The sequence below is a fragment of the Oncorhynchus gorbuscha genome, linkage group LG03 (assembly GCF_021184085.1).
Source record: "Oncorhynchus gorbuscha isolate QuinsamMale2020 ecotype Even-year linkage group LG03, OgorEven_v1.0, whole genome shotgun sequence".
Taxonomy (NCBI): domain Eukaryota; kingdom Metazoa; phylum Chordata; class Actinopteri; order Salmoniformes; family Salmonidae; genus Oncorhynchus; species Oncorhynchus gorbuscha.
This window is the reverse complement of record NC_060175.1, coordinates 4,556,733-4,580,301: the sequence shown is the minus strand read 5'-3', so window position 1 is coordinate 4,580,301 and position 23,569 is coordinate 4,556,733. Positions and strand designations below refer to the sequence as shown.

Genomic DNA, 23,569 nt, shown 5'->3' with positions numbered 1-23,569 from the left:
CCACCCCCCACTCTCCCTCCCTCCCTTTCCCCCTCCCTTTCTCTCTCTGCCCACCCCCTCCCTTTCCCACTCTCTCTCTGTCCCCCCCCCCTTCCCCCTCTCTCTCTGCCCCCTCTCCCTCCCTCCCTCCCTTGCCCCCCCCCACCCCCCTCCCTCCCTTTCCCACTCTCTCTCTGTCCCTCCCCTGTTTGTATAGAGTTCCTCCATGAGAGCCTAGTCATCCAGAGGGTCACGTTAATCACAATGTTTTCCACTCTTTTCTTTCCACTCTCCTCTTCCCCCTCTCCTCTTCCCCCTCTCCTCTTCCCCCTCTCCTCTTCCCCCTCTCCTCTTCCCCCTCTCCTCTTCCCCCTCTCCTCTTCCCTCTCCTCTTCCCCCTCTCCTCTCTTCCCCCTCTCCTCTCTTCCCCCTCTCCTCTCTTCTCTCCCTCTCTTCCCCCTCTCCTCTTCACCCCCCCCCGAGAGGAAGGAGGGAGGGTTTAAATGCCTCAGTTCCAGGGCCGTTTTATGACTGACAGCTGAGCCTGCTTCCCAAATGGCACCCTACTTCCCTTTATAGTGCACCCTAATCCCTTTATAGTGCACCAAATTCCCTTTATAGTGCACCCTATTCCCTTTATAGTGCACCCTATTCCCTTTATAGTGCACCCTATTCCCTTTATAGAGCACCCTATTCCCTTTATAGAGCACCCTATTCCCTTTATAGAGCACCCTATTCCCTTTATAGTGCACCCTATTCCCTTTATAGTGCTGCCTTGGCAGGAACTAATGGGGATCCATAATAAACCCCAGGAAGAGCAGCTGCTGCCTTGGCAGGAACTAATGGGGATCCATAATAAACCCCAGGAAGAGTAGCTGCTGCCTTGGCAGGAACTAATGGGGATCCATAATAAACCCCAGGAAGAGCAGCTGCTGCCTTGGCAGGAACTAATGGGGATCCATAATAAACCCCAGGAAGAGTAGCTGCTGCCTTGGCAGGAACTAATGGGGATCCATAATAAACCCCAGGAAGAGTAGCTGCTGCCTTGGCAGGAACTAATGGGGATCCATAATAAACCCCAGGAAGAGTAGCTGCTGCCTTGGCAGGAACTAATGGGGATCCATAATAAACCCCAGGAAGAGTAGCTGCTGCCTTGGCAGGAACTAATGGGGATCCATAATAAACCCCAGGAAGAGTAGCTGCTGCCTTGGCAGGAACTAATGGGGATCCATAATAAACCCCAGGAAGAGTAGCTGCTGCCTTGGCAGGAACTAATGGGGATCCATAATAAACCCCAGGAAGAGTAGCTGCTGCCTTGGCAGGAACTAATGGGGATCCATAATAAACCCCAGGAAGAGTAGCTGCTGCCTTGTAAAATTACAAATAGTACACCCTAAGGGCCCTGGTCAAAAGTAGTGCACTAGTACAGACATTCTTTTTCTCTCTCTCTCTCTCTCTCTCTCTCTCTCTCTCTCTCTCTCTCTCTCTCTCTCTCTCTCTCTCTCTCTCTCTGTCTCTCTGTCTCTCTCTCTCTGTCTCTCTCTCTCTGTCTCTCTCTGTCTCTCTCTGTCTCTCTCTCTCTCTCTCTCTCTCTCTCTCTCTCTCTCTCTCTCTCTCTCTCTCTCTCTCTCTCTCGATAAGATGACTGGCTGCCTGAGGCTCAGTACAGACATGCTCTGTCTCTCTGTTGGGATATGAGTTAAAACATCCTTCAGCATGTTCACACACTTCCTGCTACACCCACATACACACACCACCAATCTGCAAGATGGTCCTAGACCTAGAAGAAGGTTGAGGAAAGAGATGAGATCTGTTTACAATATAAACTAGTTTCCTAGTAGTCTGGAGGAAATAAAGAACTTTATTATTCTACCTTATTCTACTCTGTCTAGACCAATCCTAAACATCCTGATTATCCTCTGCCTAAAGACCAATCCTAAACATCCTGATTCTACTCTGTCTAGACCAATCCTAAACATCCTGATTCTCCTCTGTCTAGACCAATCCTAAACATCCTGATTCTCCTCTGCCTAAAGACCAATCCTAAACATCCTGATTCTCCTCTGTCTAGACCAATCCTAAACATCCTGATTCTCCTCTGTCTAGACCAATGCTAAACATCCTGATTATCCCCTGTCTAGACCAATCCTAAACATCCTGATTATCCTCTGTCTAGACCAATCCTAAACATCCCGATTCTCCTCTGTCTAAAGACCAATCCTAAACATCCTGATTCTCCTCTGTCTAAAGACCAATCCTAAACATCCTGATTCTCCTCTGTCTAGACCAATCCTAAACATCCTGATTCTCCTCTGTCTAGACCAATCCTAAACATCCTGATTCTCCTCTGTCTAGACCAATCCTAAACATCTGATTCTCATCTGTCTAGACCAATCCTAAACATCCTGATTCTCCTCTGTCTAGACCAATCCTAAACATCCTGATTCTACTCTGTCTAAAGACCAATCCTAAACATCCTGATTCTCCTCTGTCTAAAGACCAATCCTAAACATCCTGATTCTCCTCTGTCTAGACCAATCCTAAACATCCTGATTCTCCTCTGTCTAGACCAATCCTAAACATCCTGATTCTCCTCTGCCTAAAGACCAATCCTAAACATCCTGATTCTCCTCTGTCTAAAGACCAATCCTAAACATCCTGATTCTCCTCTGTCTCTAGATCCTGTATTAAAGCTGTTGTCTAGGTGAAACATCCTGATTCTCAGCTCTGTCTAGACCAATCCTAAACATCCTGATTATCCCTGTCTAGACCAATCCTAAACATCAGGATGGATTATCTGTATTAACAGCTGTCTAGGTGACCAATCCTAAACATCAGGATGGATTAGATCCTGATTGACAGCTGTTGTCTAGGTGACAATCCTGTAAACAGGTGACAGGATTGGATGTAGATCCTGATTGACAGCTGTTGTCTAGGTGACAGGATGGATGTAGATCCTGTATTAACAGCTGTTGTCTAGGTGACCAATCCTAAACATGTTGTTTAGGTGACAGGATGGATTAGATCCTGATTGACAGCTGTTGTCTAGACCAATCCTAAACATCCAGGATGGATTCTGACAGCTCTGTCTAGACCAATCCTAAACATCCTGATTCTAACAGCTCTGTCTAGGTGAAAGACCAATCCTAAACATCCTGATTCTGACAGCTGTTGTCTGTGACAGGATGGAGACCAATCCTAAACATCCTGATTAACAGCTGTTGTCTAGGTGACAGGATGGATGTAGATCCTAACAGCTGTTGTCATCAGGATTGGATAGATCCTGTATTGACAGCTGTTGTCTAGAGACCAATCCCTAGGTGAAAAATCCTGTATTGACAGCTGTTGTCTGGGTGACAGGATGGATGTAGATCCTGTATTGACAGCTGTTGTCTGGGTGACAGGATGGATGTAGATCTCAGCTGTTGTCTAGGTGACCAATCCTGTATTAAACATCCTGATTCTCAGCTGTTGTCTAGGTGACAGGACCAATCCTAAACATCCTGATTGTAGATCCCTCTGTCTAGGTGACAATCCTAAACATCCAGGATTGATTAGATCCTGTATTGACAGCTGTTGTCTAGATGACCAATCCTAAACATCCTGAAAGGATGGATGTAGATCCTGTATTGACAGCTAAAGACCAATCCTAAACATCCAGGATGGATTCTCAGCTCTGTCTAGGTGAAGACCAATCCTAAACATCCTGATTCTCAGCTGTTGTCTAGGTGACAGGATGGATGTAGATCCTGTATTCAGCTGTTGTAAACAGGATTGGATGTAGATCCTGTATTAACAGCTGTTGTCTAGGTGACCTATATTGACAGCTGTTGTCTAGGTGACAGGATTGGATGTAGATCCTGTATTGACAGCTGTTGTCTAGGTGACAGGATGGATGTTGATCCTGAACAGCTGTTGTCTAGGTGACAGGATTGGATGTAGATCCTGTATTAACAGCTGTTGTCTAGGTGACAGGATGGATGTAATCCTATATTGACAGCCTAGGTGATTCTCCCTCTGTCTAGAGACCAATCCTGTATTGACAGAAGTTGTCTAGGTGAAAGGAAACATCCTGTTGTCTGGGTGACAGGATGGATAGATCCTGTATTGACAGCTGTTGTCTGGGTGACAGGATATGTAGACCAATCCTAAACATCTAGGTGACAGGATTGGATGTAGATCTTGTATTGACAGCTGTTGTCTAGGTGACAGGAGACCAATCCTAAACATCAGGATTGGATGTAGATCCTGTATTAACAGCTGTTGTCTAGGTGACAGGATTGGATGTAGATCCTATATTGACAGCTGTTGTCTAGGTGACAGGATTGGATGTAGATCCAAGCTGTTGTCTAGGTGACAGGATGGATGTTGAAACATCTAGGTGACAGGATTGATTCTCAGCTGTTGTCTAGGTCTAGACCAATCCTAAACATCCAGGATGGATTCTCCTCTGTGACAGGATTGGATGTAGACCAATCTAAACATCCTGATTCTCCTCTGTCAGGATTGGATGTAGATCCAAGCTGTTGTCTAGATGACAGGATGGATGTAGATCCTGTATTGACAGAAGTTGTCTAGGTGAAAGGATGGATGTAGATCCTGTATTGACAGCTGTTGTCTGGGTCAGGATGGATGTAGATCCTGTATTGACAGCTGTTGTCCAGGATGGAATCCCTAAACATCCTGATTCTGACAGGATTGGATGTAGATCTGACAGCTGTTGTCTAGGTGACAGGATGGATGTAGACCAATGACAGCTAAACATCCTGTATTGATTCTCCTCTGGTCTAGACCAAGCTGTTGTCTAGGTAAACATCCTGCTGTTGTCTAGGTGACAGGATGGATGTAGATCCTGTATTGACAGCTGTTGTCTAGGTGACAGGATTGGATGTAGATCCTGTATTGACAGCTGTTGTCTAGATGACAGGATGATGTAGATCCTGTATTGACAGAAGTTGTCTAGGTGAAAGGATGGATGTAGATCCTGTATTGACAGCTGTTGTCTGGGTGACAATGGATGTAGATCCTGTAAACATGTTGTCCAGGATGGATGATTCCTCAGCTCTGTCTAGGTGACAGGATTGGATGTAGATCCAATTAAACAGCTGTTGTCTAGGTAAACATCTTGTATTGAGCTGTTGTCTAGGTGACAGGATGGATGTAGATCCTGTCTAGGTAGGATGGATGTAGATCCTAATTGAGAGCTGTTGTCTAGGTGACAGGATGGATGTAGATCCTGTATTGAGAGCTGTTGTCTAGGTGACAGGATGGATGTAGATCCTGTATTGAGAGCTGTTGTCTAGGTGACAGGATGGATGTAGATCCTGTATTGAGAGCTGTTGTCTAGGTGACAGGATTGGATGTAGATCCTGTATTGACAGCTGTTGTCTAGGTGACAGGATGGATGTAGATCCTGTATTGACAGCTGTTGTCTAGGTGACAGGATGGATGTAGATCCTGTATTGACAGCTGTTGTCTGGGTGACAGGATTGGATGTAGATCCTGTATTGACAGCTGTTGTCTAGGTGACAGGATGGATGTAGATCCTGTATTGACAGCTGTTGTCTAGGTGACAGGATTGGATGTAGATCCTGTATTGACAGCTGTTGTCTAGATGACTAGATCCTGTATTGACAGCTGTTGAGGTGACAGGATGGATGTAGATCCTGTATTGACAGCTGTTGTCTAGGTGACAGGATTGGATGTAGATCCTGTATTGACAGCTGTTGTCTAGATGACAGGATGGATGTAGATCCTGTATTGACAGCTGTTGTCTAGGTGACAGGATTGGATGTAGATCCTATATTGACAGCTGTTGTCTAGGTGACAGGATTGGATGTAGATCCTGTATTGACAGCTGTTGTCTAGGTGACAGGATGGATGTTGATCCTGTATTGACAGCTGTTGTCTAGGTGACAGGATTGGATGTAGATCCTGTATTAACAGCTGTTGTCTAGGTGACAGGATGGATGTAGATCCTGTATTGACAGCTGTTGTCTAGGTGACAGGATTGGATGTAGATCCTGTATTAACAGCTGTTGTCTAGGTGACAGGATGGATGTAGATCCTGTATTGACAGCTGTTGTTGTGACAGGATTGGATGTAGGTGACAGTTGAGGTGACAGGATGGATGTAGATCCTGTATTGACAGCTGTTGTCTAGGTGACAGGATTGGATGTAGATCCTGTATTGACAGCTGTTGTCAGGATGGATGTAGATCCTGTGACAGTTGAGGTGAAAGGATGGATGTAGATCCTGTATTGACAGCTGTTGTCTGGGTGACAGGATGGATGTAGATCCTGTATTGACAGCTGTTGTCTGGGTGACAGGATGGATGTAGATCCTGTATTGACAGCTGTTGTCTAGGTGACAGGATTGGATGTAGATCCTGTATTAACAGCTGTTGTCTAGGTGACAGGATTGGATGTAGATCTTGTATTGACAGCTGTTGTCTAGGTGACAGGATGGATGTAGATCCTGTATTGACAGCTGTTGTCTAGGTGACAGGATGGATGTAGATCCTGTATTGAGAGCTGTTGTCTAGGTGACAGGATGGATGTAGATCCTGTATTGACAGCTGTTGTCTAGGTGACAGGAGCTGGAGGTGACAGGATGGATGTAGATCCTGTATTGAGAGCTGTTGTCTAGGTGACAGGATTGGATGTAGATCCTGTATTGACAGCTGTTGTCTAGGTGACAGGATGGATGTAGATCCTGTATTGACAGCTGTTGTCTAGGTGACAGGATGGATGTAGATCCTGTATTGACAGCTGTTGTCTGGGTGACAGGATTGGATGTAGATCCTGTATTGACAGCTGTTGTCTAGGTGACAGGATGGATGTAGATCCTGTATTGACAGCTGTTGTCTAGGTGACAGGATTGGATGTAGATCCTGTATTGACAGCTGTTGTCTAGATGACAGGATGGATGTAGATCCTGTATTGACAGCTGTTGTCTAGGTGACAGGATGGATGTAGATCCTGTATTGACAGCTGTTGTCTAGGTGACAGGATTGGATGGATGTAGATCTAGATGACAGGATGGATGTGATATTGACAGCTGTTGTCTAGGTGACAGGATCCTGGATGTAGATCCTGTATTGACAGCTGTTGTCTGGGTGACAGGATGGATGTAGATCCTGTATTGACAGCTGTTGTCTAGGTGACAGGATTGGATGTAGATCCTGTATTAACAGCTGTTGTCTAGGTGACAGGATTGGATGTAGATCTTGTATTGACAGCTGTTGTCTAGGTGACAGGATGGATGTAGATCCTGTATTGACAGCTGTTGTCTAGGTGACAGGATGGATGTAGATCCTGTATTGAGAGCTGTTGTCTAGGTGACAGGATGGATGTAGATCCTGTATTGAGAGCTGTTGTCTAGGTGACAGGATGGATGTAGATCCTGTATTGAGAGCTGTTGTCTAGGTGACAGGATGGATGTAGATCCTGTATTGAGAGCTGTTGTCTAGGTGACAGGATTGGATGTAGATCCTGTATTGACAGCTGTTGTCTAGGTGACAGGATGGATGTAGATCCTGTATTGACAGCTGTTGTCTAGGTGACAGGATGGATGTAGATCCTGTATTGACAGCTGTTGTCTGGGTGAACATGCCATCGTCTTTGTCAATCAACACACTTAACATTATTCAGTCTAAATCCTAAATGCGCTGCATCACATATTTAAAGGGGTCTCTTCACAAAGCTTTGAAAAGGTAAGCATTACAGAATTACAGCCCTGGTGACATAGAGAGGTTTGTGCCTGGCCTAATCTGTCTACTGTCTGACTCGGACCATAGACCAGAGGCTTGTTATTATTACGCTAGAGCATGTAGAAACTACATATTATGTCCGTATCCTACATAGCACCCTATTCCTAATATAGTGCACTACTTTTGACGAGGGCCCTGCTACATGTTACATAGAGACCCAGGTCGAAAGTAGTGTACTATATAGGGTGCCATTTTGGACGTAGTGTCTCGCAGCTCTCTATATCAAGGGCTTTACCAGCATTTGTCTTGTTCCGCTGTAACACACAGACTCCTGTTCTGCTATGGAGCGCTGGGTTCTCCTCTCTCTGTCTCTCCTGGCCTACCTGTATCTGGAGGTGGCTGGAGCTGGGGCCCAGGACCAGAGAGGGCTGGCTGGCCAGGGCAACGGGAGGAGGAGAGGGCCAGGGGCCGCAGAGCACAACCAGCTCCAGGGAGTAGGACTAGGACGGGGAAAGAGGAGGAAGGCAGGAGGGCCCGGGAAAGGGAGAGCCAGGGGGAACAGGGACAATCAGAGATCAAAACCCCCCCTGGGTCTGACGAGGCTGGGGAGTCTTCCACACAACGCAGGAGGAGACGGAGGGATGAGGCTGGGGAGTCTTCCACCCAACGCAGGAGGAGACGGAGGGATGAGGCTGGGGAGTCTTCCACCCAACGCAGGAGGAGACAGAGGGACGAGGCTGGGGAGTCTTCCACACAACGCAGGAGGAGACAGAGGGACGAGGCTGGGGAGTCTTCCACACAACGCAGGAGGAGACAGAGGGACGAGGCTGGGGAGTCTTCCACACAACGCAGGAGGAGACGGAGGGTCTATTTTCATTGAGTCGTACAAGAGTGTTGACGAGAGAAAGTCTAACTACAATGTCATCCCAGGTTAGTCCACCACCATGCCTCTCTCTGTCTCTCAATCCCTCTCTCTGTCTCTCAATCCCTCTCTCTCTGTCTCTCAATCCCTCTCTCTGTCTCTCAATCCCTCTCTCTGTCTCTCAATCCCTCTCTCTCTGTCTCTCAATCCCTCTCTCTGTCTCTCAATCCCTCTCTCTGTCTCTCAATCCCTCTCTCTGTCTCTCAATCCCTCTCTCTGTCTCTCAATCCCTCTCTCTCTGTCTCTGTCTCTCAATCCCTCTCTCTGTCTCTCAATCCCTCTCTCTCTGTCTCTCAATCCCTCTCTCTGTCTCTCAATCCCTCTCTCTCTGTCTCTCAATCCCTCTCTCTGTCTCTCAATCCCTCTCTCTGTCTCTCAATCCCTCTCTCTCTCAATCCCTCTCTCTGTCTCTCAATCTCTCTCTCAATCCCTCTCTCTCTGTCTCTCAATCCCTCTCTCTGTCTCTCAATCCCTCTCTCTGTCTCTCAATCCCTCTCTGTCTCTCAATCCCTCTCTCTCTCTCCCTTCATTTCTGCCTCCCCCCCCCCCTCCTCTGCTGTACCAGATATTTGTTGATGTTCCGCACACAGACTTATGCTCACAGTCCATTTATTTTCTATATAATCAAACAATTAATTAAGCAGTTTGATTAGGGTTGGTGTATTTGTACAGTTACTGAACTGAATCAGGTAGCAGATGTCTTCAACGAAAGGGAACGATGTACTGTAGTAGGGAATGCCTCACGTTCTTCTCAGGAAGTAGGAAGCTCCCTCATCCATTTCTATGCAGATGATACAGTCTTATACTCAGCTGGCCCCTCCACAGACTTTGTGTTAAACGCTCGACAACAAAGCTTTCCTAGTGCTCAACAAGCTTTCTCTGGCCTTAACCTTGTTCCGAACACCTCCAAAACAAAGGTCATGTAGTTTGGTAAGAAGAATGGCCCTCTCCCCACAGGTGTGATTACTACCTCTGAGGGTTTAGAGCTTGAGGTAGTCACCTCATACAAGTACTTGTGAGTATGGCTAGACGGTGCACTGTCCTTCTCTCAGCACATATCAAAGCCGCAGAGTAAAGTTAAATCTAGACTTGGTTTCCTCTATCGTAATCGCTCCTCTTTCACCACAGCTTCCAAGCTAACCTTTTTCATCCCAGCTGCCAAACATAACTTTTTTGCCCTATTGATTAGAGCCTGTAAGTAAGCATTTCACTGTAAGGTCTACCTACACCTGTTGTATTCAGCATTTCACTGTAAGGTCTACCTACACCTGTTGTATTCAGCATTTCACTGTAAGGTCTACCTACACCTGTTGTATTCGGCGCACGTGACAAATAAACTTTGATTTAACCCTGATTCAGATGACCATCCTACCCATGCTAGATTACGGAGACGTGATTTATAGATCGGCAGGGAAGGGTGCTCTCGAGCGGCTAGATGTTCTTTACCATTCGGCCATCAGACTTTCCACATCACTGCACACATCACTGCACTCTATACTCCTCTGTAAACTGGTCATCTCTGTATACCTGTTGTAAGACCCACTGGTTGATGCTTATTGACAAAACCCTCTTAGGCCTCACTCCCCCCTATCTGAGATATCTACTGCAGCCCTCATCCTCCACATACAACACCTGTTCACTCCCCCTATCTGAGATATCTACTGCAGCCCTCATCCTCCAACATACTCCCCCTATCTGGGATAATGCAGCCCTCATCCTCCAAATACAAAATATTTTCCTCCAGATGACTTTACCTCAGTATGGTCTATTAGACAGTATGGTCTGTCGGTCAGTATAGTCTACTGGTCAGTCTGTCAGTATGGTCTGTCGGTCAGTATGTCTACTGGTCAGTCTGTCAGTATGGTCTGTCGGTCAGTATGGTCTGTCGGTCAGTATGGTCTGTCGGTCAGCATGGTCTGTCGGTCAGTATGGTCTGTCAGTCAGTATGGTCTGTTAGTCAGTATGGTCTGTTAGTCAGTATGGTCTATTAGTCAGTATGGTCTACTGGTCAGTATGGTCTGTTAGTCAGTATGGTCTATTAGTCAGTATGGTCTGTTAGTCAGTATGGTCTAATTGTCAGTATGGTCTGTCAGTCAGTATGGTCTAATAGTCAGTATGGTCTAATAGTCAGTATGGTCTGTCGGTCAGTATGGTCTAATAGTCAGTATGGTCTAATAGTCAGTATGGTCTGTTAATCAGTATTGTCTGTTAGTCAGTATGGTCTATTAGTCAGTATGGTCTACTGGTCAGTATGGTCTAATTGTCAGTATGGTCTATTAGTCAGTATTGTCTGTTAGTCAGTATGGTCTATTAGTCAGTATGGTCTATGGTCTGGTCAGTATGGTCTGTCGGTCAGTGTGGTCTGTTAGTCAGTGTGGTCTGTTAGTCAGTATGGTCTGTTAGTCAGTATGGTCTACTGGTCAGTATGGTGTATCGGTCAGTATGGTGTATCGGTCAGTATGGTCTATTAGTCAGTATGGTCTATTAGTCAGTATGGTCTATTAGTCAGTATGGTCTGTCGGTCAGTTTGATCTGTTAGTCAGTATGGTCTGTTAGTCAGTATGGTCTGTTAGTCAGTATGGTCTACTGGTCAGTATGGTCTACTGGTCAGTATGGTCTAATAGTCAGTATGGTCTACTGGTTAGTATGGTCTATTAGACAGTATGGTCTATTAGTCAGTATGGTGTATCGGTCAGTATGGTCTATTAGTCAGTATGGTCTATTAGTCAGTATGGTCTATTAGTCAGTATGGTCTATTAGTCAGTATGGTCTGTCGGTCAGCATGGTCTGTCGGTCAGTATGGTCTGTCGGTAGTATGTTCGATTAGTCAGTATGGTCTACTGGTCAGTATGGTCTGTCGGTCAGCATGGTCTGTCGGTCAGCATGGTCTGTCGGTCAGTATGGTCTGTGGTCAGTATGGTCTGTCGGTCAGCATGGTCTGTCAGTCAGTATGGTCTAATAGTCAGTATGGTCTAATTGTCAGTATGGTCTGTTATCAGTATGGTCTGTTAGTCAGTATGGTCTAATAGTCAGTATGGTCTATTAGTCAGTATGGTCTAATTGTCAGTATGGTATGTTAGTCAGTATGGTCTAATTGTCAGTATGGTCTGTTAATCAGTATGGTCTATTAGTCAGTATGGTCTAATTGTCAGTATGGTCTGTCAGTCAGTATGGTCTAATAGTCAGTATGGTCTAATTGTCAGTATGGTCTGTTAGTCAGTATGGTCTAATAGTCAGTATGGTCTATTAGTCAGTATGGTCTATTAGTCAGTATGGTCTATTAGTCAGTATGGTCTGTTAGTCAGTATGGTCTAATTGTCAGTATGGTCTGTCAGTCAGTATGGTCTAATAGTCAGTATGGTCTATTAGTCAGCATGGTCTGTTAATCAGTATGGTCTATTAGTCAGTATGGTCTAATTGTTAGTATGGTCTGTCGGTCAGTATGGTCTGTTAGTCAGTATGGTCTATTGGTCAGTGTGGTCTGTTAGTCAGTATGGTCTAATAGTCAGTATGGTCTAATTGTCAGTATGGTCTGTCGGTCAGTATGGTCTATTAGTCAGTATGGTCTATTAGTCAGTATGGTCTGTTAATCAGTATGGTCTATTAGTCAGTATGGTCTAATAGTCAGTATGGTCTATTGGTCAGTATGGTCTGTCGGTCAGTATGGTCTGTTAGTCAGTATGGTCTGTTAGTCAGTATGGTCTGTTAGTCAGTATGGTATATTAGTCAGTATTGTCTGTCAGTCAGTATGGTCTGTTAGTCAGTATGGTCTATTAGACAGTATGGTCTGTTAGTCAGTATGGTGTATAGGTCAATATGGTATGGTCAATATGGTCTATTAGTCAGTATGGTCTAATAGTCAGTATGGTCTGTTAGTCAGTATGGTCTAATTGTCAGTATGGGTCAGTATGGTCTGTTAGTCAGTATGGTCTATTAGTTAGCATGGTCTGTCTGTCAGTATGGTCTATTAGTCAGTATGGTCTATTAGTCAGTATGGTCTGTTAGTCAGTATGGTCTATTAGTCAGTATGGTCTAATAGTCAGTATGGTCTATTAGTCAGTATGGTCTGTTAATCAGTATGGTCTGTTAATCAGTATGGTCTATTAGTCAGTATGGTCTGTTAGTCAGTATGGTCTATTGGTCAGTATGGTCTATTGGTCAGTATGGTCTATTGGTCAGTATGGTCTATTGGTCAGTATGGTCTGTCAGTCAGTATGGTCTATTAGTCAGTATGGTCTGTTAGTCAGTATGGTCTATTGGTCAGTATGGTCTGTTAGTCAGTATGGTCTATTGGTCAGTATGGTCTGTTAGTCAGTATGGTCTATTAGTCAGTATGGTCTATTAGTCAGTATGGTCTGTTAGTCAGTATGGTCTATTAGTCAGTATGGTCTAATAGTCAGTATGGTCTATTAGTCAGTATGGTCTGTTAATCAGTATGGTCTGTTAATCAGTATGGTCTGTTAATCAGTATGGTCTATTAGTCAGTATGGTCTAATAGTCAGTATGGTCTATTAGTCAGTATGGTCTGTTAATCAGTATGGTCTGTTAATCAGTATGGTCTGTTAATCAGTATGGTCTGTTAATCAGTATGGTCTGTTAATCAGTATGGTCTGTTAATCAGTATGGTCTGTTAGTCAGTATTGTCTATTAGTCAGTATGGTCTGTTAATCAGTATGGTCTAATTGTCAGTATTGTCTGTTAGTCAGTATGGTCTATTAGTCAGTATGGTCTATTGGTCAGTATGGTCTATTGGTCAGTATGGTCTGTCGGTCAGTATGGTCTGCTGGTCAGTATGGTCTAATAGTCAGTATGGTCTACTGGTTAGTATGGTCTATTAGACAGTATGGTCTATTAGTCAGTATGGTTTATCGGTTAGTATGGTCTATTAGTCAGTATGGTCTATTAGACAGTATGGTCTATTAGTCAGTATGGTTTATCGGTCAGTATGGTCTACTGGTCAGTATGGTCTACTGGTCAGTATGGTCTGTTAGTCAGTATGGTCTGTCAGTCAGTATGGTCTGTCAGTCAGTATGGTCTATTAGTCAGTGTGGTCTAATAGTCAGTATTGTCTGTCAGTCAGTATGGTCTGTTAGTCAGTATGGTCTATTAGTCAGTATGGTCTGTCGGTCAGCATGGTCTGTCGGTCAGTATGGTATGTCGGTCAGTATGTTCGATTAGTCAGTATGGTCTACTGGTCAGTATGGTCTGTCGGTCAGCATGGTCTGTCGGTCAGCATGGTCTGTCGGTCAGTATGGTCTGTCAGTCAGTATGGTCTGTCGGTCAGCATGGTCTGTCGGTCAGTATGGTCTGTCGGTCAGTATGGTCTGTTAGTCAGTATGGTCTAATTGTGAGTATGGTCTGTTAATCAGTATGGTCTAATTGTCAGTATGGTCTGTTAGTCAGTATGGTCTAATAGTCAGTATGGTCTGTAGTCAGTATGGTCTATTAGTCAGTATGGTCTATTAGTCAGTATGGTCTATTAGTCAGTATGGTCTGTTAATCAGTATGGTCTATTAGTCAGTATGGTCTATTGGTCAGTATGGTCTGTCGGTCAGTATTGTCTGTCAGTCAGTATGGTCTATTAGTCAGTATGGTCTATTAGACAGTATGGTCTGTTAGTCAGTATGGTGTATAGGTCAATATGGTATGTCGTCAATATGGTCTATTAGTCAGTATGGTCTGTTAGTCAGTATGGTCTATTAGTCAGTATGGTCTGTTAGTCAGTATGGTCTGTTAGTCAGTATGGTCTATTAGTCAGTATGGTCTGTTAGTCAGTATGGTCTAATTGTCAGTATGGTCTGTTAGTCAGTATGGTCTATTAGTCAGTATGGTCTATTAGTCAGTATGGTCTAATAGTCAGTATGGTCTGTTAGTCAGTATGGTCTATTAGTCAGTATGGTCTATTAGTCAGTATGGTCTATTAGTCAGTATGGTCTATTAGTCAGTATGGTCTAATAGTCAGTATGGTCTGTTAGTCAGTATGGTCTATTAGTCAGTATGGTCTATTAGTCAGTATGGTCTATTAGTCAGTATGGTCTATTAGTCAGTATGGTCTAATAGTCAGTATGGTCTGTTAGTCAGTATGGTCTATTAGTCAGTATGGTCTAATTGTCAGTATGGTGTATCGGTCAGTATGGTCTGTTAGTCAGTATGGTCTATTATAATAATAATTAGTTAGCATGGTCTGTCTGTCAGTATGGTCTATTAGTCAGTATGGTCTATTAGTCAGTATGGTCTGTTAGTCAGTATGGTCTATTAGTCAGTATGGTCTAATAGTCAGTATGGTCTATTAGTCAGTATGGTCTGTTAATCAGTATGGTCTATTAGTCAGTATGGTCTACTGGTCAGTATGGTCTAATAGTCAGTATGGTCTAATTGTCAGTATTGTCTGTCGGTCAGTATGGTCTATTAGTCAGTATGGTCTAATTGTCAGTATTGTCTGTCGGTCAGTATGGTCTATTAGTCAGTATGGTCAGTATGGTCTATTGGTCAGTATGGTCTGTCGGTCAGTATGGTCTGCTGGTCAGTATGGTCTACTGGTTAGTATGGTCTATTAGACAGTATGGTCTAATAGTCAGTATGGTGTATCGGTCAGTATGGTCTGTTAGTCAGTATGGTCTGTCAGTCAGTATGGTCTGTCAGTCAGTATGGTCTACTAGTCAGTATGGTCTGTTAGTCAGTATGGTGTATCGGTCAGTATGGTCTAATAGTCAGTATGGTCTATTGGTCAGTATGGTCTGTTAGTCAGTATGGTCTGTTAGTCAGTATGGTCTAATAGTCAGTATGGTCTATTGGTCAGTATGGTCTGTTAGTCAGTATGGTCTATTAGTTAGTATGGTCGATTGGTCCTCATGTCTCTCAGGTTGGCTAGAGTGGTATGTTGTTACATCACAGCAGGGCGAGGCCACAGTTTCACTGACCACACGGAAACATTGTGAATTACAGCGCTGAGAGTTGCTATCATGACCGTAGAAGATAACACAGACATTTTTAACTTTCGCAGCAGGGTGTCTGAAGGACTGCAATTCTCCCTTTTGAACTCAGGCCATACAAAGCGACAGCCCAACTCACCCAAACTTCGACCGACAGTGTTGCAGCTAGCTAATATTTAACTGCAGCATTGCGTGACAATATGTTTCAGATTATACAGCATGATTGCAACTTTGCGTTGTTTAACTGCGGTAACGCTCTATATCACGTTGCTGTGGTAACGCTCCGTATCACGTTGCTGCGGTAACGCTCCGTATCACATTGCTGCGGTAACGCTCCGTATCACGTTGCTGCGGTAACGGTCCGTATCACATTGCTGTGGTAACGCTCCGTATCACGTTGCTGCGGTAACGCTCCGTATCACGTTGCTGCGGTAACGCTCTGTATCACGTTGCTGTGGTAACGCTCTGTATCACGTTGCTGCGGTAATTCAACAATGATTCCAAGGCGTCTAGTTTTATCCAAAACTACTTTACACACAAATCACCCCTAGTTACATCCAAATTCATTGTGGCTCTAACAGTCAAGGTGTGGTCCACACAACTACCAAAGGTAATATGGTGTGTGTGGGAGTAATCCTACATTCTTTTTTACAATGTGGTCAAAGCTATTACCTGTTACATGTTAAACATCCCAAGCTTGAGCTGTGCAGTTATCCTGGGGCACGGCCATACCTGAAGTCCTGAGATGGTTGTGCATTTACAGAAAGTCAGCTTGGAACAAAATACTAGAATAATCTAGCAACACATTCGGTAGGTAGGTAGCCCAGAGGATAAGGAGTTGGAGCTGTAGCCCAGAGGATAAGGAGTTGGAGCTGTAGCCCAGAGGAAAAGGAGTTGGAGCTGTAGCCCAGAGGATAAGGAGTTGGAGCTGTAGCCCAGAGGATAAGGAGTTGGAGCTGCAGCCCAGAGGATAAGGAGTTGGAGCTGTAGCCCAGAGGATAAGGAGTTGGAGCTGTAGCCCAGAGGATAAGGAGTTGGAGCTGTAGCCCAGAGGATAAGGAGTTGGAGCTGTAGCCCAGAGGATAAGGAGTTGGAGCTGTAGCCCAGAGGATAAGGAGTTGGAGCTGTAGCCCAGCAGAAAAGGAGTTGGAGCTGTAGCCCAGCAGAAAAGGAGTTGGAGCTGTAGCCCAGCAGAAAAGGAGTTGGAGCTGTAGCCCAGCAGAAAAGGAGTTGGAGCTGTAGCCCAGCAGAAAAGGAGTTGGAGCTGTAGCCCAGCAGAAAAGGAGTTGGAGCTGTAGCCCAGAGGATAAGGAGTTGGAGCTGTAGCCCAGAGGATAAGGAGTTGGAGCTGTAGCCCAGCAGAAAAGGAGTTGGAGCTGTAGCCCAGAAGATAAGGAGTTGGAGCTGTAGCCCAGAGGATAAGGAGTTGGAGGTGTAGATCATAAACTAGATTTAGCCATGCGCAACATTTTTCTTCAGTGGAGGGTCAAAGTGCCAGAACATAATGAGAAATAACTTGTAGACTGCAAATGGACCGGAAGAAGCTCAAACTGATTTAAAATTCGACTAAAACAGAATTGTTTCAAACATTGCTTCCAATCACATACAGTGCCCTTCAGAAAGTATTCATACCCCCTTGACTTAATCCACATTTTGTTGTGTTACAAACTGAATTTAAAATGGATTAAATATATTTTGTTCCACCCATCTCACACGCAAAACCCCAAAATGACAAACTGAAAACATTTTTTATAAATGTTTGATAATTTATTGAAAAATGAAATATAGAACATTTACACAAGTATTTACACCTGGGTCAATACATGTTAGAATGACCCAGAGGATGACAGCTGGGAGTCTTACTCGGTTAGGTCTCTAAGAGCTTTACACACCTGGATTGTGCCACATTAGCCCATTATTCTTCTTAAAATTCTTCAAGCTCTGTCAAATTGGTTGTTGATCATTGCTAGACATAGATTTTGCCAGTCAAAACTATATAGGCCATTAAATGTCACCTTGTAAGCAACTCCAAGGTACAGTGCATTCAGACCCTTTGACTTTTTCCACATTTTGTTACGTTACAGCCTTATTCTAAAATGGATTAAAATAGTTTTCCCCCTCAGTTAATCTACACACAATACCCCACATTGACAAAACCAAAACAGGTTTTTAGAAACATTTGCAAATGTATTACAAATAAATAACTGAAATATCACATTTTCATTTGTATTCAGACTCTTTACTCAGTACTCTTTTGAAGCACGTTTAGCAGCGATTACAGCCTTGAGTCTTATTGGGTATGACACTACAAACACCTGTATTTGGAGAGATTTTCCCATTCTTCTCTGCAGATCCTCTCAACCTCTGTCAGGTTGGATGGGGATCGCTGCACAGCTATTTTCAGGTCTCTCCAGAGATGTTTGATCGGGTTCAAGTCTGGGCTCTGGCTGGGTCACTCAAGGACATTAAGAGACTTGTGAAGCCACTCCTGTATTGTCTTGGCTGTGTGGATAAGGTTGTTGTCCTGTTGGAAGGTGAACCTTCGCCCCAGTCTGAGCGCTCTGGAGCAGGTTTTCATCAAGGATCTCTCTGTACTTTGCTCCGTTCATCTTTCCCTCGATCCTGACTAGTCTCCCAGTCCCTGCCGATGAAAAACATCCCCACAGCATGATGCTGCCACCACCATGCTTCACCGTAGGGATGGTGCCAGGTGTGACACTGGCATTCAGGCCAAAGAGTTCAATCTGGTTTTATCAGACCAGAGAATATTGTTTCTCATGGCCTGAGTCCTTTTAGGTGCCTTTTGGCAAACTCAACGTTGACATTGGGAACAGAGTGCCCCATGGTGCCGGTGGGGTTATGGTATGGGTAGGCATAAGCTACAGACAACAAACCCAATTGCATTTTTTAGATGAAAATTTGAATGCACAATCTTTGCGAGATCCTGAGGCCGATTATCACGGCAGCCACCTCATGTTTCAGCAGGATAATGTGCGGCTCCATGTCTCAAGGATCTGAACACAATTCCTGGAAGCTGAAAATGTCCCAGTTCTTCCATGGCCTGTATACTCACCAGACATGTCACCCATTGAGCATGATTGGGATGCTCTGGGTCTACGTGAGACAGCGTGTTCCAGTTCCCGCCAATATCCAGTAACTTTGCCACAGCCATTTATAGAGGAGTGGGACCCCATCCCACAGGCCACAATCAAAAAGCCTGAACAACTCTATGTGAAGGAGATGTGTCGTGCTGGATGAGGCAAATGGTCACACCAGATACTGACTGGTTCTGATCACACCAGATACTGACTGGTTCTGATCACACCAGATACTGACTGTGTTCTGATCACACCAGATACTGACTGGTGTTCTGATCCACACCAGATACTGACTGGTGTTCTGATCCACACCAGATACTGACTGGTGTTCTGATCCACACCAGATACTGACTGGTGTTCTGATCCACACCAGATACTGACTGGTGTTCTGATCCACACCAGATACTGACTGGTGTTCTGATCCACACCAGATACTGACTGGTGTTCTGATCCACATCAGATACTGACTGGTGTTCTGATCCACACCAGATACTGACTGGTGTTCTGATCCACACCAGATACTGACTGGTGTTCTGATCCACACCAGATACTGACTGGTGTTCTGATCCACACCAGATACTGACTGGTGTTCTGATCCACACCAGATACTGACTGGTTCTGATCCACACCAGATACTGACTGGTGTTCTGATCCACACCCCTACCTTTTTGTTAAAGGTATCTGTGACCAACAGGTGTATATCTGTATTCCCAGTCATATGAAATCCATAGATTAGGACCTAATGACTTTATTTAAATGGTCTGATTTCCTTATTAAATGAACTGTAACTCAGTAAAATCTTTGAAATTGAAATTGTTCAGTATATATTTCTTAAACTTTGTTTTTCGCTTCGGAAGTAATAAAAATCACCTAGAGGCGGTCAGTTGAGAAACCCTGTTGGACTGTATAACAGGACAGGTCCCTTCCTTTTCTCTAACTCCTTGACCAGGTACAAAGAGGAAAAACTACAGGCACAATCATTTGATATCTGATCGCAGAATGTACGTTTGTCCCTATGATATCAACCCCTCTGCCTTGCGTCCCCCCTGTCCAGGTAAACGGGGCCAGTGTGTGTACCAGGGCATCACCATGTTTGAGAAAGCTGTCTGGTCCCCCAAGCAGTGTGTTACCTGTCTGTGTAGTGGAGGGGAGGTGGTCTGTGACGAGATCCTTTGTCCCCGGCTACGATGTCACTACCCCTACACTCCTACTGGGGAGTGCTGTCCTGTCTGCATGGATACAGGTAGGTGTTGTTGTTTATTGTTATTGTGGTGTTGTTGTTTATATTGTTATTGTGGTGTTAGGTAGGTGTTGTTGTTTATATTGTTATTGTGGTGTTAGGTAGGTGTTGTTGTTTATATTGTTAGTGTGGTGTTAGGTAGGTGTTGTTGTTTATTGTCATCGTGGTGTTAGGTAGGTGTTGTTGTTTATATTGTTATTGTGGTGTTAGGTAGGTGTTGTTGTTTATATTGTCATTGTGGTGTTAGGTAGGTGTTGTTGTTTATATTGTCATTGTGGTGTTAGGTAGGTGTTGTTGTTTTATATTGTTATTGTGGTGTTAGGTAGGTATTGTTGTTTATATTGTTTATATTGTCATTGTGGTGTTAGGTAGGTGTTGTTGTTTATATTGTTATTGTGGTGTTAGGTAGGTGTTGTTGTTTATTGTTATTGTGGTGTTGTTGTTTATATTGTTATTGTGGTGTTAGGTAGGTGTTGTTGTTTATATTGTTATTGTGGTGTTAGGTAGGTGTTGTTGTTTATTGTCATTGTGGTGTTAGGTAGGTGTTGTTGTTTATATTGTCATTGTGGTGTTAGGTAGGTGTTGTTGTTTATATTGTCATTGTGGTGTTTAGGTAGCCATTGTTTTTAATTGATTGTGGTGTTAACTATTGTTGTTTATATTCTTAACTGGTGTTAGGTAGGTGTTGTTGTTTAATCTTAACTGGTGTTAGGTAGGTAATCTGTTTACCATTGTTATTGTAATCTCAACTAGGTGTAGTGTTAATCTCTGTTAGGTAGGTGTTAATCTTATTGTCATTGTGGTGTTACTAATGTTTATATTGTCATTGTGGTGTTAGCACTAATCTTAATATTGTTAATACCAATCTTAACTACCATTTTAACTAATCTTAACTATCGTGGTACTATCTTAACTGATCTTAACTACCGTAGTACTAATCTTAACTACCATAGTACCAATCTTAACTACCATAGTACTAATCTTCACCGATCTTAACTACCATAGTACCAATCTTAACTATCGTAGTACTAATCTTAACTACCATAGTACCAATCTTAACTACCGTAGTACCAATCTTAACTACCATAGTACTAATCTTAACTACCGTAGTATCTAATCTTAACTATCGTAGTACTAATCTTAACTACCATAGTACTAATCTTAACTACCGTAGTACTATCTTATCTTAACTACCGTAGTACCAATCTTAACTACCATAGTACTAATCTTAACTATCTTAACTGATCTTAACTACCGTAGTACTAATCTTAACTACCATAGTACTAATCTTAACTACCATAGTACTAATCTTAACTACCGTAGTACTAATCTTAACTACCGTAGTACTAATCTTCACGTAGTACGATCTTAACTACCGTAGTACCAATCTTAACTACCATAGTACTAATCTTAACTATCTTAACTAATCTTAACTACCGTAGTACTAATCTTAACTATCGTAGTACTATCTTAACTATCGTAGTACTAATCTTAACTATCGTAGTACTATCTTAACTGATCGTAACTACCATAGTACTAATCTTAACTACCATAGTACTAATCTTAACTATCGTAGTACTAATCTTAACTACCGTAGTACTATCTTCACCGATCTTAACTACCGTAGTACTAATCTTAACTACCATAGTACTATCTTCTTAATCTTAACTACCGTAATCTTAACTAATCTAATCTTAACTATCGTAGTACTAATCTTAACTATCGTAGTACTATCTTAACTATCGTAGTACTATCTTAACTATCGTAGTACTAATCTTAACTATCGTAGTACTAATCTTAACTACCGTAGTACTAATCTTAACTACCGTAGTACTAATCTTAACTACCGTAGTACTAATCTTAACTATCGTAGTACTAATCTTAACTATCGTAGTACTATCTTAACTATCGTAGTACTATCTTAACTATCGTAGTACTAATCTTAACTACCGTAGTACTAATCTTAACTATCGTAGTACTATCTTCACCGATCTTAACTACCATAGTACTAATCTTAACTATCGTAGTACTAATCTTAACTATCGTAGTACCAATCTTAACTACCGTAGTACCAATCTTAATTACCGTAGTACTAATCTTAACTAACATAGTACTAATCTTAACTATCGTAGTACTAATCTTAACTACCGTAGTACTAATCTCAACTAACATAGTACTAATCTTAACTCTAAGATACAGAACGTGTCTCTTTCCTGAGCAGTATGATGGCTGCGTGGTCCCATGGTGTTTATATTTGCGTACTATTCTTTGCACAGAAGAATGTGGTACATTCAGTTGGTACATTCAGAAATTGCTCCCAATGATGAACCAGACTCCCTCCATCCCTCGTCTCTCCCTCCATCCCTCGTCCCTCCCTCCATCCCTCGTCTCTCCCTCCATCCCTCGTCTCTCTCTCCATCCCTCGTCTCTCTCTCCATCCCTCGTCTCTCTCTCCACCCCTCCCATCCTCTCTCTCCATCCCTCCCATCCTCTCTCCCTCCATCCCATCCTCTTTCCCTAACACTCTGCGGTTCTGATTGGCTGGGCCAGCAGCCCGTGGTGACTGACGTCCCTGACTTCTCTGGCAATTCCCCAGTTCCCAACGACCCCAGCGACCATGTGAACCCTGACCTTGACCCCGCCGTGCCCCGCTCCCAGGCCGAGATCGAACTCCTCTTGAAGAGAGAGGAGGAGGAGCACAGGGAGGAGGAGGCACGTCTTGTCAAGAAGGACGCCGAGAAAAAGAGGAGGAAGAAACAGAAGAAGGAGGAGGCTGAGAGACAGAGGAGTCTGCAGGAGGAGAGGAGTCTGCAGGAGGAGAAGAGGCTGCAGGAGGAGAGGAGGCGCGAGGAAGAGCGGCTGCAGATGGAGAAGGAGGCAGAAAAGGCCGAGAAGATGCAGGAGGAAGCAGAGGCGGCCATGAAGGAGCAGGAAAGGAAGCTGGAGGAGGAGAGGAGGAGACACGAGGAGGACCTGAAGGAGAACCTCAGGGAGCTAGAGGAGGAAGAAGAAGAGGAGAGGGAGCAGGAGGAGGAAGACATGGAGTGGCTGTTGAGAGGAGATGTTTTCCAGATCTTTCCAGAGGAGCCGACCGAAGAGGACCTCCTCACACCTCCCCTAGCCGAGGACACTGAGAAACAAGAGGAGGATGGAGGAGAGGAGTGGGGAGTGGTGGCACACAGACCTGGGAACACCCTCCCGTTAGGTTGTGATATCTCTGATGTCATCGTGACGTGTGAGAACGCTCAGCTGACCAACTTCCCTCCCCTGAACATCCCTGAACTCAAGTCTCTGAGCCTGGAGGGTAAGTTTAAGGAAAACTCCAACCCCCGCAAAAAAACGATAATTTGGTATATGTTTAATTAGTAAATTGTTGATATAGTCCCAATATGTTTTCAAGATATGCCACTTTCAAAGTGCAGAAATACAGCCGGTATCATATTATACTGTATTTCTGCACTTTGAAAGTGACATATCTTGAAAACATGATTGCTGACATGCAAAACATCTTGGGACTAAATCAACAATTTACTAATTAAACAAAAACCAAACGATAGTTTTTGGTTGGTTGGAATTTTCCTTTAAGGCAGCTGTGTGTGTGTGTGTGTGTGTGTGTGTGTGTGTGTGTGTGTGTGTGTGTGTGTGTGTGTGTGTGTGTGTGTGTGTGTGTGTGTGTGTGTGTGTGTG

General features: G+C 43.9%; 2 protein-coding genes across 4 annotated transcripts in view; one reads left to right on the top strand and one right to left on the bottom strand.

Annotated features, from left to right (window-relative positions):
* Positions 1–23,569, bottom strand: part of LOC124024914 (centromere protein P) — a 197,557-nt gene that overhangs the window by 9,107 nt on the left and 164,881 nt on the right. The gene's annotated exons all lie outside the window — the stretch shown is intronic.
* The window catches only part of ecm2 (extracellular matrix protein 2, female organ and adipocyte specific), a 46,280-nt gene that overhangs the window by 1,712 nt on the left and 20,999 nt on the right, over positions 1–23,569 (top strand). Inside the window, exons 2-4 of one of the 3 annotated variants that reach the window (XM_046338628.1) lie at positions 8,018–8,620; positions 19,697–19,885; positions 22,479–23,186. In XM_046338628.1, coding sequence (XP_046194584.1) covers positions 8,032–8,620; positions 19,697–19,885; positions 22,479–23,186 — 1,486 coding nt within the window. In that variant the 5' untranslated portion in view covers positions 8,018–8,031. Of the gene's footprint in view, positions 1–8,017; positions 8,621–19,696; positions 19,886–22,435; positions 23,187–23,569 lie in introns of those variants that run through there. The other 2 variants (XM_046338630.1, XM_046338629.1) reach the window with 2 other exon arrangements.